The sequence below is a fragment of the Syngnathus leptorhynchus genome, chromosome 11 (assembly GCF_054491065.1).
Source record: "Syngnathus leptorhynchus isolate UIUO chromosome 11, UIUO_Slep, whole genome shotgun sequence".
NCBI classification, from domain to species: Eukaryota; Metazoa; Chordata; class Actinopteri; order Syngnathiformes; family Syngnathidae; genus Syngnathus; species Syngnathus leptorhynchus.
This window is the reverse complement of record NC_141205.1, coordinates 1,543,146-1,558,510: the sequence shown is the minus strand read 5'-3', so window position 1 is coordinate 1,558,510 and position 15,365 is coordinate 1,543,146. Positions and strand designations below refer to the sequence as shown.

General features: G+C 40.1%; 1 protein-coding gene and 1 long non-coding RNA gene across 5 annotated transcripts in view; one reads left to right on the top strand and one right to left on the bottom strand.

Annotated features, from left to right (window-relative positions):
• The window catches only part of LOC147048740 (uncharacterized), a 149,200-nt gene that overhangs the window by 55,434 nt on the left and 78,401 nt on the right, over positions 1-15,365 (bottom strand). The gene's annotated exons all lie outside the window — the stretch shown is intronic.
• Positions 1-15,365, top strand: part of LOC147048744 (metabotropic glutamate receptor 4-like) — an 89,561-nt gene that overhangs the window by 51,505 nt on the left and 22,691 nt on the right. For both annotated transcript variants that reach the window (XM_085924104.1, XM_085924103.1), the window contains exons 4-6: positions 13,874-14,009; positions 14,109-14,263; positions 14,793-14,933. In XM_085924104.1, coding sequence (XP_085780230.1) covers positions 13,874-14,009; positions 14,109-14,263; positions 14,793-14,933 — 432 coding nt within the window. The remainder of the gene's footprint in view (positions 1-13,873; positions 14,010-14,108; positions 14,264-14,792; positions 14,934-15,365) is intronic.

Here is a 15,365-nt window from a genome sequence, read left to right as displayed (position 1 = left end):
TCCGGCTTCCATCCACAAAGCCGGTTAATATCTGAGCACTGTAACCCTCTCAACATCTTTATTACGTGGCAAGACCAAAATAACCTCTTCAAGTCCCTTCAGATTTGTCCTGTTACAATTTGCTTAACAATTACGCGCCGTGGCTTAATTGGGTGAGCCGACGAGCTGATTGATGATTTGGCTGCCTTGCCGATTTAACGGTGGAGTGACCCTCTTAGTGGGAGATGTATCACACCAGGCAATTTTCTTAAGCAAGTAACACCACGTGACCCTTGATCCAGAACATTAGTTATCATGTCGTTGTGTCGGAAAAAACTCAGCGCCTCACGTGATGTATGTGGGAATAATTGCCTGTCTCCTCATTTCTCATGCAAGGAAATGGAGCAAAAGTCGAGAAGCAGGAGCCATAGATTAGGATGTGGGGGAGGCTACGGGTGATGGTGGTAGTGGGAGGGGGCGTGATGTTTAATTGATCCCGAAGTACCCTTAGGGGGATTCAGCACCAATTGGCAGAAACATGCAATGTGAATTGCAACAGATAAGGTAAGCCAAGACAGGATGTTAACAGTGGAAAATAACCACAAATACTAAAAGGATGATTTCCACCTCGTGTTGTAGGCCGAAAAAAAAGTAGATTACCTTATTTTACTTTTTTTTTTTTTTTCTGAACCAATTTACACTGAAGAAGGGCTAGGCAAAAAGTACCACTCCAAATCCATTTAATTACTTTATTACTCGTTGGAATAATCAACAGGATCATAAATTCTCAATGATTAGGCAGTACTTTTGGGGGATTATGTTCCGTCTATACTATTTTTTTCTGTGTGTTGATATTTGCGCTGTCAAGCAAATAAGAATTTTTCTCCCCTATTAATCCCGCAACTTTTTTTAAAAAAAGTTTTTTTCTTTTTTTAGTTAGCGTCAATAATCACATTTTCTACTTCTGGAAGCAAAGATATCTTTTTTAATGATTGAAATCATTTCAACTAATCTCCAAAGAAAGGTTAATCCTTTAATTTTGACAACACTAGTCAATATATGTTTACATAGTCTTTAAATAGGATTCAGTGTAGCTCTAAGGGGAAGGCATAGAGGGTTTTTAAATGCTCTCACCGTATCGTGAGTGAGTCTGGAACCGAACTAACATAATGAACACTAAACCATCCTTGTTCACCAATTATCACTCATCTGAACCTCCGGTTGAGAAGAAATGTGATTTTCGTCTGTCTGCATGTGGGCTTGCAGGCCCGTAGAGCCACTTAAGTGTTAGAGCACCCATAGGATTAGTTTTAAATTAGAATATTGACTTACGAGTTATCGATTACCTCATTGAAAACTGGGCCATCCATCCTTACTGTGTGTGTGTGTGTTTGTGCGTGCGTGGGGTCAGGGGGTGGGCAATAAAATGTCAAGATGATGGAATATAATTTGTCACGAGTTAAAGTGAATGTATAGGATGTGTGTTGTATAGATTTTTCAGGGAAAAACAATCTGCACTGTGTAGGGGTGGCCACAATGTACAGCACCTACCCTAGTTTCCAGTATATAGCATGCAGCCCAAATTGCCCTTAAAAAGCACATTTGTCTCTACTTGTGTAAATTGTGAGTCTTGCTGCAGACACCACATTTAGCAGAATGGTCAATTTGAGCAGTATTTCAGCACGTTCCATTGTATTAGCCTTAAAATACACAAACAATATTTGTCCAATTAAGTAGAATAACAATACAATCAAAACAATAATTTGATATTTTGAGTTCTGCTTTGATGATATATCTCAAAGGAGCAAGTGATTGCGGTATCTTCACAAAAAGTAACCTAATTTCGCCACGTCCAACATAGTTGAAGTTCAGTGTTCATCAAAGTAACTCGGGAGTTGAAGGTTAAAACTCCAAACTTTTGAATTGCACATCCTGTATGTGAATTAATCCAACTTCTGATTATTTCATACTTGATTTTTTGCAGGCAATTCGGATAACCAACTATTTGTTTACAAGCCATCCAATTGTTAAATCTCCTTTTTCTTTCCTTTATATTTTATTTTTTAAAAGGGTGAGTAATATTAAAAGAAGTTGATTCATGTGTCTGCTGAGATACAATGACGTCCTTGGCCCCTTTTAACACCCAACTCAATTTTGCTCTGGTATATTCATAGCTCATTCCTTGGCAACATCCACTAGCACCATTGTGATACACTTTTTGTTCATTTGCCGAATCATGTGCTTGCACTAATGGAGCAAAAAAAAAATTCAGTTGAGTTGAACCTAAAAGAGCAGTGTGCAAAGTAACCTTGACGAGAGGAACTGTATTGCATTTAGAGAGACGTGTGGGGGAAAAAAAAGAAGACACAAACAAGATTTCCATATGGTAATGGGCAGCACAGTGAGATACAAATAGGATTGCTATTATTCCATTAGCACTAAACAAAACATCTGAAAGGAAAAGATGGCGGGGTGGGGGTGAATTTTACTGATTCCCAGCAGAAGCAGGCTGATTCTTGGCCTCAGTTATGGATGAGAATGTATTTTGAAAAAAATATTGCGGCATGCCGTACTCGCCATAAGGACGTCTAGGTGTGAATGGCTGTTTTTCTTCTCTTGCCAAAAGTCATATGGAAGAGCTCACCCATTAAGCTAAAAAGAATAAACTCCATAGAAAATGGACGGATTGATGAGGATATTGCTTCGAATGTATATCTTTTTTTTAGCATAAATACACATTTATTTCTATTATAGTGGTTTAAAATTGATTTTGAATGTTCTATCTAGGTTTCTTTTTTTAGAGACCAAGATCTAAAAAGAAAATGGACTATTTATGCATCCTGGTAATTCAGTGGCCAACACAAACGACGGGGCACAGAAAATCCCATCAAAGTGTGAGCTTGGTGAAAGACACCAGCTCTCATTAAGACTTCAAATGAGGAAAACATGCAAGAATAATTCACCTGCTGATTAGCAATATCTTTACCCTGCAGTTAGTGAAAGCAAATAACAATTCAGACGCTTGACTTTTAAGATTCAATTTGCTTCATAGTTCTTAGGCCTTGCAGTCAAAATCTTCCTTTACTTTTCCATCATTCATTGATCGTACGCCATTACCGGCGACCTTAATGGGAAATTGTCCATTAAACATACTCTCATAACAAGGACACTAAATTCCAAGTACTCATCAGAGTATGGTATGCCGCCATGTATTTTCGCAAGAAATCTTCTTTCAAATGTCATTGTCCAAATTCATCACTTAAATGGATCCAACATATTTATGTACTTATCCTCCGCACTATCCGACAATTTGGCTTCACCAACATCAGCGGCACGATCAATGGCCGGGGGTCAACAATGGTGACGCCTGTGTTTACTGAGACAAAGCGTTGTGGTGTGCGAGGGGGGAAAAATGCAAATTCAATAAGACGGCTATCATCATTTGTGGTCCTTATTAATGACTTAGCCGGAGACTGGCGCACGCATAGAACATTCACCTGCATTTGAGGAAGCCAAAAGTGCGGCATTTTACGCAGCAATCGTTTGGGGAAAGGGGGCACGTTGCTACCAGCAACGACACAGTGGACAAGCAGTTGGCTCCTTGGCCTCACATTTTGGGTTTGGGCCTCCCTATATGGAATATGCATTGCCTTCCAGATCCGAACAGATTACTGCATGTCTTAACAAGATTATTCTGAGTGATTATTGTGTGGCGTGGAGTATGTAGAGAGAGATTTTTCAACATCGCTATGCATTTTCCATTCCTGATGTTATATAAAATGGCAAAATAAAACGACAACGCATAACGGAGCAAAGTGCGTTTTTGGTTCACGCCACTTGGGTCATTTAAGGTTGGAATTTTATTTCATGAATAAGACATTGAGCGTTGACTATGAAAGTAAGCTTCTACTCCTGACCTTTTTTTTTCCTGTGGTCACAAATATTTTTTTTCTTGCATGCAGGCAAACAATCTTTAGATGTCAAAAGGATTTTGCGGTTCCCGTATTTCCTTTTTTGTCGGGTTCAAATGGCTCTTTAAGGTCGTCGAACCCCACGCTAGACCACCATGCTGGCCTGGATAGAAATAACGAACGCATAAATCTTCAAGTCTAAAACTAGCGTTCAAATTGCCGCAACAACTGCCAGCGGCTTCACTCGACACGTCACGTGTCGTGTAGGCTTTAATTAAAACAAGTGATAACATGATAAAAAGAAGCGAAGAAAAACGCCTCCTCACCGATTATCTGTCATGATGCAGGCACCTCCCTCTAAAATAACTGAAATAAAATATAATAGTCTTTTAGATGCCATGAAGTCATCTGCTGTTCCTTTTTGGTGCTGTTTCCCCATCAAGTGTCCTTTTGTAACAGAACAATGTGTGCTTCTGTCTGTAAATAATACATACATTTTTTTTTGCGAGGCAAAGCGAGCATCAAGAAAAAGGAGAATATCACATATTGTGTGGATAAGAGAGCAATGATGGGACACCGCATGTATTTACATTCAGCAAAACTGCAGCAAATTTGTTTTGTTTTGAAATATTAATAAAGCCAAATGTATTTAAATTCATCGCTCATACACATCTTGCCTTAAGTCACAATATTGTGAGTTTGACTCCATTATGCACAAAAACAAAACAGAATTAAATGAGTGACGTTTTTTTTAAAATGAATGTCACAAGACTTCACAGTTGTGAGCCCTCGGGCCGGCAGTCAATGAAAGCCTCACTGACAGCTTACTTTTTACTTGACATTATTCCCCTACTTTTTCTTTAAATCTATTTCTCACAAAAGGGAAGACAGATTCTGAGCAGCAGTGGTGGCTCAGAAGGGAATGTAAGCTCAGCTTGTGAGCGAAAGCTGGCCACTTTGAAGATGTACTGTTCTGCAGGGCCTTGAATGGGCTGAGCACGGGTCTTCATTATGGTCTTAATGTATGCCGCCAGGCTACTTTTATATCTATATCTATATCTATATCTATATATATATAGATATAGATATAGATATTTATATATATCTCCTAGGTCGGTATAACCTTCTGGATGCTCAGGGTGTTTATAAGACAAATGAACAGACCACAAGAACAATACTAAGAGTCCATCATTTCGCTTAATTGGTCGTTTACAGTAAAGTTGGGTCTCTGGCATGCCTGGCCACCCGTCAAGTGTAAACAACCAAGCAGATCTTTTGTTTCCTGCCTTCTTCTGGAAATTTGCCTCGAAGCACAACTTTCAATTTGGTTTCATACCAGTAGGGCTAATTGACATAAAAGCACTCCCCTACGCTACCCCTAATAAATGTTGGCTATCTCTCTACAGTTTAGTAAATGACCAGATTTTGAGAAAATACAGATTTTTTTCTTCCAGCAGACAGCTTAAAGTCTTGATAAAACACTTCAAATCCAAAGTACTGGTGCATGCTTGTAAGTGCAGCGTTATGGTGTGTGCAGAGGACTTCTCAACAGAGCATAAGTGTTCTCTCAATAATTACCCGAGTATAAAGCGACATACTTAGGGCACTGCGTCGGGCCACCCGCCGCCAAAGTGCAAAAGGGCTAAAATGAAGGTGGAACGCCGATCCGCAGGTGTTGTCGTTTAATTAATACACTCTTGCCTAGTCACACTTGGATGCTTTCACAGCTTCGGCTGGGACAGCTGAGCCAATCACAGCTCATCTCACACACACACGCACACGCGAGCGAGCGACCAAATCCTATTTTGGCAGAAAAAATGTTCTTCAAGCTGTTGCCAATCTGCCAGCGAAGTAATTGATGATACATGGTAACGTTTATGGCACAATGCATTTCAATTGGACACTTTTAGGCATGGTTAGCGTGTCTGGCTTGCAGTTAGATGATTTTGGGCTTCAATCTTGACTTGATTTCAGACATGATGGGTGGGTGGGTATTGGGCAGACACTCACTCCACTGACCCGACTATCTACAAACATTCAACAGTTAATTTGACATCAGATGGCCCCTTTAATGATGGCAATGTATAAGAAGTGATAGCCTATAGATCAGGCGGGGACAATCTTCTTGTGCTCAAGGCCTATCATTGTTAGAAAATGGGCAAGGTCATTTGTCAATGACAAATGAATGAAGAAATAAAAAAAAATGCACAATTATTTTATTAATTCAGAATACTAATGTATTGTTAATTAATGGTCTGACTATTTACTAAAATGACATATTTGCTAAGTTGAATGTTTAGAAAATATTCTTATTTGATGAGACTAATATATTAAATTAAATAACTGATTAAAAATACATACACTTTTATAGGCCACTTTTAATGAGAAGCCGTTGGGTTCTGCTGTTTCGGTTAACAACTAAACATCATTGGACAAACGTGTTCTAAATCAGCAAGGAAGCATGCGGAGTCGACTGGTGAGCTGACTGACAATGGTTAGCCAAGGATAACCTCAACAGATTTAAAGGAAACTGCGCAAGTTGATGCCAGTGCACACGGCAAACAGAAAGGCTGGATCCGCTTAAAGGCTGGCGCACGTCGCCCAGCCCGCCGAGAATCTGCCAGAATTCTTTGTGGGCATTCTGTGCTGAAACGGGCGGTGGCTGGCTGCCTCTCCTGCTGGCACCTTAAGCAGGTCCTCCAAGTCCTGGATGTATTGTGACTGTCACAGTGGCTGCTAGCAAAGCACACCGTCATTAGGGAAGGTAGACAGACTCACAGTCTGTCAGTCATGGCTGTTATGCGTAAGACAGACTTCTAGTCATTTTGTCATCGATAGTGAGGTGGTCTTAAAGTCATGTTGTCATTTCTAAAGTAGTCTTATGGTCATGTCTGAAATATCTATAGTCAAAATATGAAAATAAATATAGAAAAATGTTGATCAATATATAAAATACATTTAAAATAAAAATAGTTTTTTGAGTTGAAAATAGTTTATTTCTCAAAATGTTGGGTCTTTTTTTCAGTCATGTTTCGCAGAAGTAAGAGCGTCTAACGGCCTTTTTTAATTTTTTTTTTACAAGGTAGACGTGTAGTCATGTTTTTCATTTGTCAGGAAGTGTTTTAATTCTACTTTAATAACACCGCCAGCTTGCCACCAACCTTAAACTTATTTATCAATCGTGCTTGCTGTAAGTCAAATAATCCTTTCTGAGTTTCCCATTGTATTACATCTTTTATTTCTGTCCATATGACGACAGCAGTGTTCTCACTTCCAGGAAGATTTGTGAATGAAAAACAGACGGCAAGTCATGGTGACAGAAACACAAAGAGTGAATCACATTTCTATTTCTGTACTTGATGAAATTATATTTGGGCCCTCAGCTCTAGAGGCCCAGAATGTTCGAAAGGAGCCATTTGAATAAATGTGCTTTAAAAAGAAAGATTTCTTCGATAGTGACGGGCTTTGAACTACATTTACACCCATCCACCATAGGGAAAATTAATTGGACAGTGCATCCTTGAGTTACCAATGACCCTTTTTATGCACTTTTCAAGGTACGCCAGAAATTGTGGTTGAAAGGCTGCCTGTAATTACATATATATTTTCTTAGGAGGATCACATCAGCGTGAATGAACGGACGGACGGATCTGTGTTGTGCTTCTTGCACCATTTAACCAATGACCATAATAATGCAATTTAAGATACTCTAAATTCCATCTCAGAATGGCTTAAGAGTCACTTTTGGCTGTAAACGCTGTCAAAAATAGAAAATTCAAAGTTTGAAAAGCAGTAAGTAGCCAGAAAGCCGGAAGTTCCGCTTACACACATGCTTTATCCAATCCCAATTCTAACACCAGCTTCCTAAATTTCGAATTACCGTAGCAAAACAGTATTTATTATGTGTACAGTATTTATATTGGAGCGTCTCAAATTAAAAGGGGGAAAAATTTGTGGGCACAGCTTAAAGGTCCACGCCAACACTGACCACCTTAATTTCTGACTAACTTGGGAAAAACATCAGAATTGTTTTGTGTGTGTATAAGTGAAAAATAAATCCAGCATCACTTGACAGTGCCAAATTAAAACAAAAACATAGGAAGACAGTCTGACGGCAAGAATAATGCATAGCGTACGATTAGGGACTAATTAGCAAAAAACAAAATACTGCACTTTGTTTCCGCTACTTTGAATTTGAATCCACATCAAGTAACGCCAAACAACACCTGGAGTTTTTTGCAAATCAAATCAAAATGTTGAGAGTGGCGGGGAAAACAGGCAGGCAGGCAAAACAGCCAAATCAATCTGTCAGTTAGCGGATGAAAGCGCCTCATCCTCATCGAGTGGTGATTTGGCCATGATGACAAATAGACGCAGGTCATTTATCTCCCGCAGCCGCGCTTGTCTTTGAGACAGCGCAGAGGATTGAAGATGGGAGAGCATAAGAGAGAGACAGGGAGCTCGCGAAGGGGGGAAAAAAACGTCTGTAAATTATTCAACATTTTGAAAACACGCCACGCATCATTCTAGATGTTGCATCGCTTCGCAGAATTTCTATGAAAATGTTCCCCCGGGGTGCGTATTCATTATGTATAAAGCCTTGCTTGATGTGAGGCCCGACAAGGCAGCGTAATGAACGGGCCGAGAAGACTTGTTTGGACGTCCGCTTATTTTCGCCCGTGTCTCCTTGTTGGAAGTTATGATGTGGCGGCTGCGATTCCTATTTGGCTGCTGAGTTTCCTTTGGGAGCTGCCGGGCAACACGTTGCCATCTAAACACGGACAATTATGACCCAAAAATAGAAACTCGAGATACTTTTTGTAAGAACCAGATTTAAGAAAAATACCTTACATTATGTAGGCCTACTTATGGATGAAAAGAAAAATGTCTGAATCTTTGAAAGTTTTTATTTTGATAAAATTGAAAACTCCACACGCTCCTGAAGCTGGGAATAAAACTCAGAGCCTCAAAACTGTGAGCCTAACCATAAGTTTATTGGTTCCAGCCTTCCTGTATAAAAACATCTTTTCCCTAAGTTTGCACGAATTGTCGACGAGTATCCTGCTTTTGTTCCCTAGGTTTATCAAAACTTTAAATAGTGCCATCGCTTTGAGCCTGTACGTGCCAAGCAAACGTGGCAGCGGGTCTACTTGATAAAATAGCAGCAGCACCTTTTACAAGTCTGCTCTTGAAGATGAATCATCTCAGCAGACAAGCAGCGACCATTCAAGTGGCAGTTACCACAATAATCATAACAATACTGCCACCGCTGGACAGCAAGCCGCCTCCATTTGGCACCTTAGCACATTTCCTCATTTTAATCAAGGCCTTCTAAGGGAAGGTAACAACACTCTTGCGGTTCACACAGGATATGGAAAGCGGTGGCAAAACACAATAAGATTTAGACATGACATTTCTCACAGACTTCCTTTCGCACACATATGGCGAGGAAGAGCAAGAGTAGAGACTTGTTTGTTTAATAGACAGGTCCAATGAATTTCATATTGATCGGTGAAGCTGGTGGGGGATTTTACAGGAAGATGTTGGGAACCACTGATATTACATTTATTTTCAGTGGGATCCAACCCTGATGAAATATTTGGAATAGTCAATTGGGGTAACTGCTGTTATGTGTTTTTTTGTTGTTTTTTTAAAGATGGTAATTTGTAAGGCACCACTTTAATATTTATGGCATTTCCCTGAACTAGCTAGCCAGGTATAATGAGTATGTATGTGGCAGTAGCTTCATACTGAAATGATTTTTGTCAATTTGCATCACAGTTGGTTTATTGGGTATCGAAGGTGCACAACATTGCCTTGGGGGGCTTTTTTTTGTTGCTAGTGTTTGCCAAAGCATGCTTGAAAACACCGTCACCGACTATGACATTATTATAGAGTCAATTAGGTGGGTGAAAGTGTAAAGCAGTGCTGTTCTTCAGGTTTATTGCGAGCCACGGCCGTTATTCCAGACTAGTACCCATGGAAACAAGGTCAGCCATAAGTCAATTGGTTTGATTGAAAGCAACTTGCCCAGCTCCATGAGAAAAAGGAAAATTAAAGCGAACAGGAAGTCGCCACACTCTATGTCGCATGTGGGCGATTACAGTACATGCAATTTAAAGTTAATTTCATCATCCTGGGTTCAAACTACTGCATTCATTGAACAGTGGGCCTTTTTCTATCAGATTTAGACTCCAGGATAAGCGCTGTTGAAAATATATGAACGGATATGAGTGGTTTTATTGCATAATGATCTATCTGTGCCATCTGACAAAAAGGCATATTAGAAATCTTGATTGGTCATCATCAACCAATCACATGGCACATAGACCCAAACAAGCAATCACACTTACACATTCACACTGTAACTGAGAATTGAACTGGCGCTGCCTCCGGCACCACTATACCATGACTGATGGTTCCAACCATTCTGAAGAGAATTTCATTGCAGTTGCAGGTTCCTAAAAAGAACAGATATAACTTGGATAATATTGAATTGGCAGCATGGCAGTTCTGTCTTTGAATCTCTGCTCGAGCCATTTTCTCTGTGTACTCTGTTTTCCTTCCACATTCCTTTCAATTATTAATAACCTACAGTGTACTTACTATGCTCTATATGTTTGATGCTGATGCCAGATTCCATGTCTAAATGTGCCCTACGATTGGCTCAGAGTTTTTGCTTCAAAGTCATCTGGGAATAAATGAGATTAATAGAAAAATGGTCAGAAAAATGCGATAATTTGAGATTCTTTCATTTGTGTGTGCATTGCAGAGATTTATCTGTGCTTTTCATTGAATCTTTCTTGATATCAAAAAGTCATTTTATGGTTTAGAATCTTTTTCTCTTGCTGTACACTGTAAACCAGTCCTTCGCCTCAAAGGCAAGGTACAAACCAACTTCAGTATCATTAGTATTACGGTCAGGCTGTTGAATGTTTCGGCAATGTTTCTGTCTGCACCACACACCTCTGCACATGTTGTTACAAGCTCAAGGCTAACTGTGGTGGTGGAGGTGGAGGTGGAGGGGGGTATATTCGGTGGAAATCTCATGTTCCACTTCTTAATTATTTACTTGAATGGCTCCAAAGACCAAACGCATTCACACAAAGAGGTGGCAAACAAACAGCATGGGGAAACGTGTACAATTGGGAAAGTCAGTGAAGCGCAGCAATGATAAATGGGCTCTTTAGATCTCACGCTGGTGTATTTGGAATGCTTTAATTGAACATGAGCTAAGCACGGACACAGCAAACAAGATGAAAGCCTCTCAGGGGAGAATACATTTGTGTGTTTTTTTTTTTTTGTCAAGAACTCTGGGTTTTTGTTTTTTTGAACAACATCAATGGCAGATGGCATCAATGGCAATGTCAAATCCACGCAAGTATTACTTGTTATTGAGGAGCATTTGAAGAGAAAAGGGGAATCATATCCAAGATGAGATTAGTTCAAAATCTCCTCACACACAAACATAAAACTCTTGAAGCATAGCAACAAACTGAAGTGACATGTCTTTGTATTGTAAATGCACTCGGAAGGTAGATGCATCGCAGCCTCACATCTTTTCTGGCATAAAAACAAAACAAAAAAAACCCCTTCCTGCCTTCGTCTTTACCGTGATGAATACTTCGAAACGAGGGCAACTTCAACGTGAACTTTCATGACTTTCTGCAGTTTGTGGAAAACAGTTTGTCAATTGAAATGTCGTTCGCCCGCCAGAGTTCATTCGCGAGACGTGCGGGATCGGGACTTTCAGACTACCGTTTCATAATCAGCCTCATTAATCCAGTAAGGGGATCTTTATTGTCGTTACAGCTGTAGCCGCGTAGATTCTGGTGAGGGAGGCATCATTAAAAGCAAACTGGGCAGTTATGATGTAGTTAGGAGGGGAAATAAAAAGAAGATTTTTCTTCAATGGGTCCATCTCATAGCCGTAAGGCGGCATCTTAAATTAACCTTGATGGATAACACCTAATCCATGGAACTGTAAAATCAGGTTGGTTGAGCAGACCTCTGGGAAGGTTAGCAGCTCTCCTAAAAGCTCCTGTATGATATCATAAATTCATTTTCAGAATGCAGTAATCCTATTTGTGGTTCCCTATCCTCAAATTCACCTATTTGCCTTTTTTTACTCCTGTGGAACTTTTCCCATCTATTTGGTGAAACTCATCTGTTGTACTCTTTTTGAAACGCCTTAAAATGTTCAAAACGATGCTAAAGGTTGCCAGAACAGGAAATGAGTGGAGGAATTGGGTCAAGGAAATTTCCAGTGCCAGAATGTAGAATGTCTTTAGCAGTCATTCTTTCAGGTGTATCTCTATTAAACCAGGACTAAATTTAATCAATGGCTTAATTGGCATGCAGTTTATATACTACCCCAGGATAGCTCACAGGTACCAATTAAATTTCCAGTTCCTCCCAAAGTTTCTGCAGTGCAATTGTGCCTTGAGCAATCACGTTGTGTCTACCTGCTATGATGTAAATCAACAGTTTAAGGTTTGTGTCTCCCTGGCTGCTAATTCACTAATTCCTGATGTCTTTTTCCAGGACAGGAAATCGGTCTCTTTCTGCTCTTTCTTTTTTTTTTTTTTTGCCAGCTGGATGGGGAAGGCTGTGATGATTACTGAGAGGAAATTAATCCAAAATGTTGCCGGGGTTGAAAAATCAAAACAATTAGCTGACAGATGCTTAAAAGCTCTGCAGCACTAGCAGGGGGAACTCCAAATTTCATTTGGGTGATAATGATCTGAGTGTTTGTCATTTAATGGGGACACAATCCACAATCATTCATAATCAAGTGTAATTTCAACAAGCAATGAGTGCAAACAACCTAAGGCAGAGTTATACCTCATTGTATTTATTTTTAAACAATTGTTACGAAATTGAGAGACGGTATGACTTGTAATATTTTAACCGATTTTTCCAAAAATTGTGAGTGACACTCCACTTCGATGGAAAAAAGTGATTCTGTATGAGTGGTGTACTCCAGATGACCAACACTGTGGGCAACAACAATATCTCTAGATTGGTGCTAAATCTGGCAAACGGTCTAAATAGCGTTACTGGATTAAAATAAAAGGACAAAACCCCCCCGCCCACAAAAATCAAACATACAGTCATTGTATTTTTAACTGTAGAACACACATATAATGCTCAAACAGGGTGGAAAACATGCATCGATATGACTTTGACCTGAGCTCACTTGGCATTCGAATCCAATGTTGTCCAAAATCAATAGAGAGCTTTTCTTATTAATCCCCAAAGCTCAGTAATGAAGTCTTCAAAAATTGTGGCTCGCATGGAGGGGACAGGTACTGTTTAGAACTTTGGCCCTCATCATGATGGATGCTGTTAGGATAGCAACCAGTTTATCGGTCAGCTATCAAAGCTCTGACGAAATATCATTATCAGTGTTACATGTGATTTTGCATGGCTAAAAATATACAATGGAAAAATTCAAGGTGTCATCTTCATTCTAAACACGATATGTATATGAGAAATAATTGGGACAACGGAACATATGGATTTACTTCACGCTTTGAAAAGCTTCCACTCCTTTGGGTAGACTCTAGCAGGATTTGGAGTGTCTAGGATTTTGTTCTCCCTTTACCCACAAGAGGTATGATTGCAACATGCCATTTTGTGAGAAAGTGCACATCACCACACGAGTTGTGTCATCAAAGTGTTTAAGAAGTGCACGCATCCGTTCAAATATTTGCCGTGGTGTCTGTGTTTAGTCATCCAGGGACCTGCGCTGTCTAGACGCCAAAGTGACATTTGAAACAGATTTTGTCAAGATGACAACATGATAAAGTTACAAAACAGTTTGTTACTCTCAACCGATGCCCCTGTATACATCGCCAGGGGTAAATAATAACATGAATCACATGCAATATAATTCAAGTGTGTTTTAGCAACACTGGCTGCCTGAAGTGTCTATTTTCTGTTCAGTCCATACTCATGGATTTCCTGTTTTTGCATTAAAGGGGGCGTGTGCATCTCCCAGTCAGTGAAGATTCCCAGGGAGCCCAAACAGGGTGAATTTGACAAGGTCATCAGACGCCTACGGGAAAATCCCAATGCGAGAGTAGTCATAATTTTTGCCAATGAAGATGACATCAGGTAGGTGGCAAAATACACAGAGATGCAAAGGATCCACTGCCAGATGAATTGCAGAATGAGCCTAAGTGGGGCTGACCTTGTTGACATCTTCTTTTGCAGGCGGTTGCTCCACGCTGCTAAAAAGGCCAACCAGACGGGCCATTTTATCTGGGTGGGCTCTGACAGCTGGGGTTCCAAGATATCACCAGTCCTGCACCAAGAAGAGATGGCAGAAGGAGCGGTCACCATCCTGCCCAAGCGCCAATCCATCAAAGGTAAAGACAGTCTTAGGAGTCGTATATTGGAGACCCTATTTCCGCAAATAGTAGCTGGGGGACTTTATTTACTGGAGAGCGCTTTAATAGGATTGTTTATGGTGGAGAGATGCAGCAAAAGGTCAAGAAACAAGCCAGACTGTCCACAACCAATAAGTCATGTCGCTCATCCAAGTTTAAACATGGACCCACTGAACATTGTGCAGCAACCACATCTCACCATCTACTGGAACACTGGACTTTAAAACCCAATAAAAGTCATATTAAAAAAGACCTTTCTCCTATGGATACCCAAAAGAGACAAATCACCCAATTTTCCATATTTTCTGGATCAATGACGACCGCATGTGTAACAAATTTAATGCATTCACTTCATCCCTTAAGAGAGTACGAGTTGTCGATTGTGATGACGTTTTGCTTGGGGATTGCTTACAAAATGCAGTCTCTCCAAGGCATGCTTCAAAATGCACGCAACTCAGAACTTAGCAGTCGTACGTTAAGTATGACCGATGACACTGAATTTGTCCAGGTTTCGACCGCTACTTCATCAGCCGTACACTGGAGAACAACAGACGGAACATCTGGTTCGCCGAGTTCTGGGAGAACAACTTCAGTTGCAAGCTGAGCCGACACGCCCTGAAAAAAGGCTCAGGGCTCAAAAAGTGCACAAGTAAGTTGTACTTAGTTATTGATACCTGTATATGATGCAAAATATTATGTTGGTTAAACATCAAAGTTAAAACGCAGTCGTCACAGGCAAAATCTAATTAGGACAAAGGTTAAATAGCGACCCACAGAGTCTCCCTCCACGCTGCCCCGATGCCACGCAGCTCATCCGCTATTTTCCATGCAGATGTTGGTATTTTAGAGCATTGTGTGATGAGTGCAGTTGTGATGTGGAGTCTATAAACACACGCTAACAATGACATTTGTTTAAAGTGGGCTGCCAAATCAAAATTGCTTATGTTCCCATTTGTAATTTTAGCTTAATGTCAAGTGGACACACAATGTAGCAGTCGCAAACTTGTTCTTATTGCTAATGATGATGATTTCAGGTTCGGCACACATGTACAGATAAAGTTCAGCATTTCTTCAACAAAAG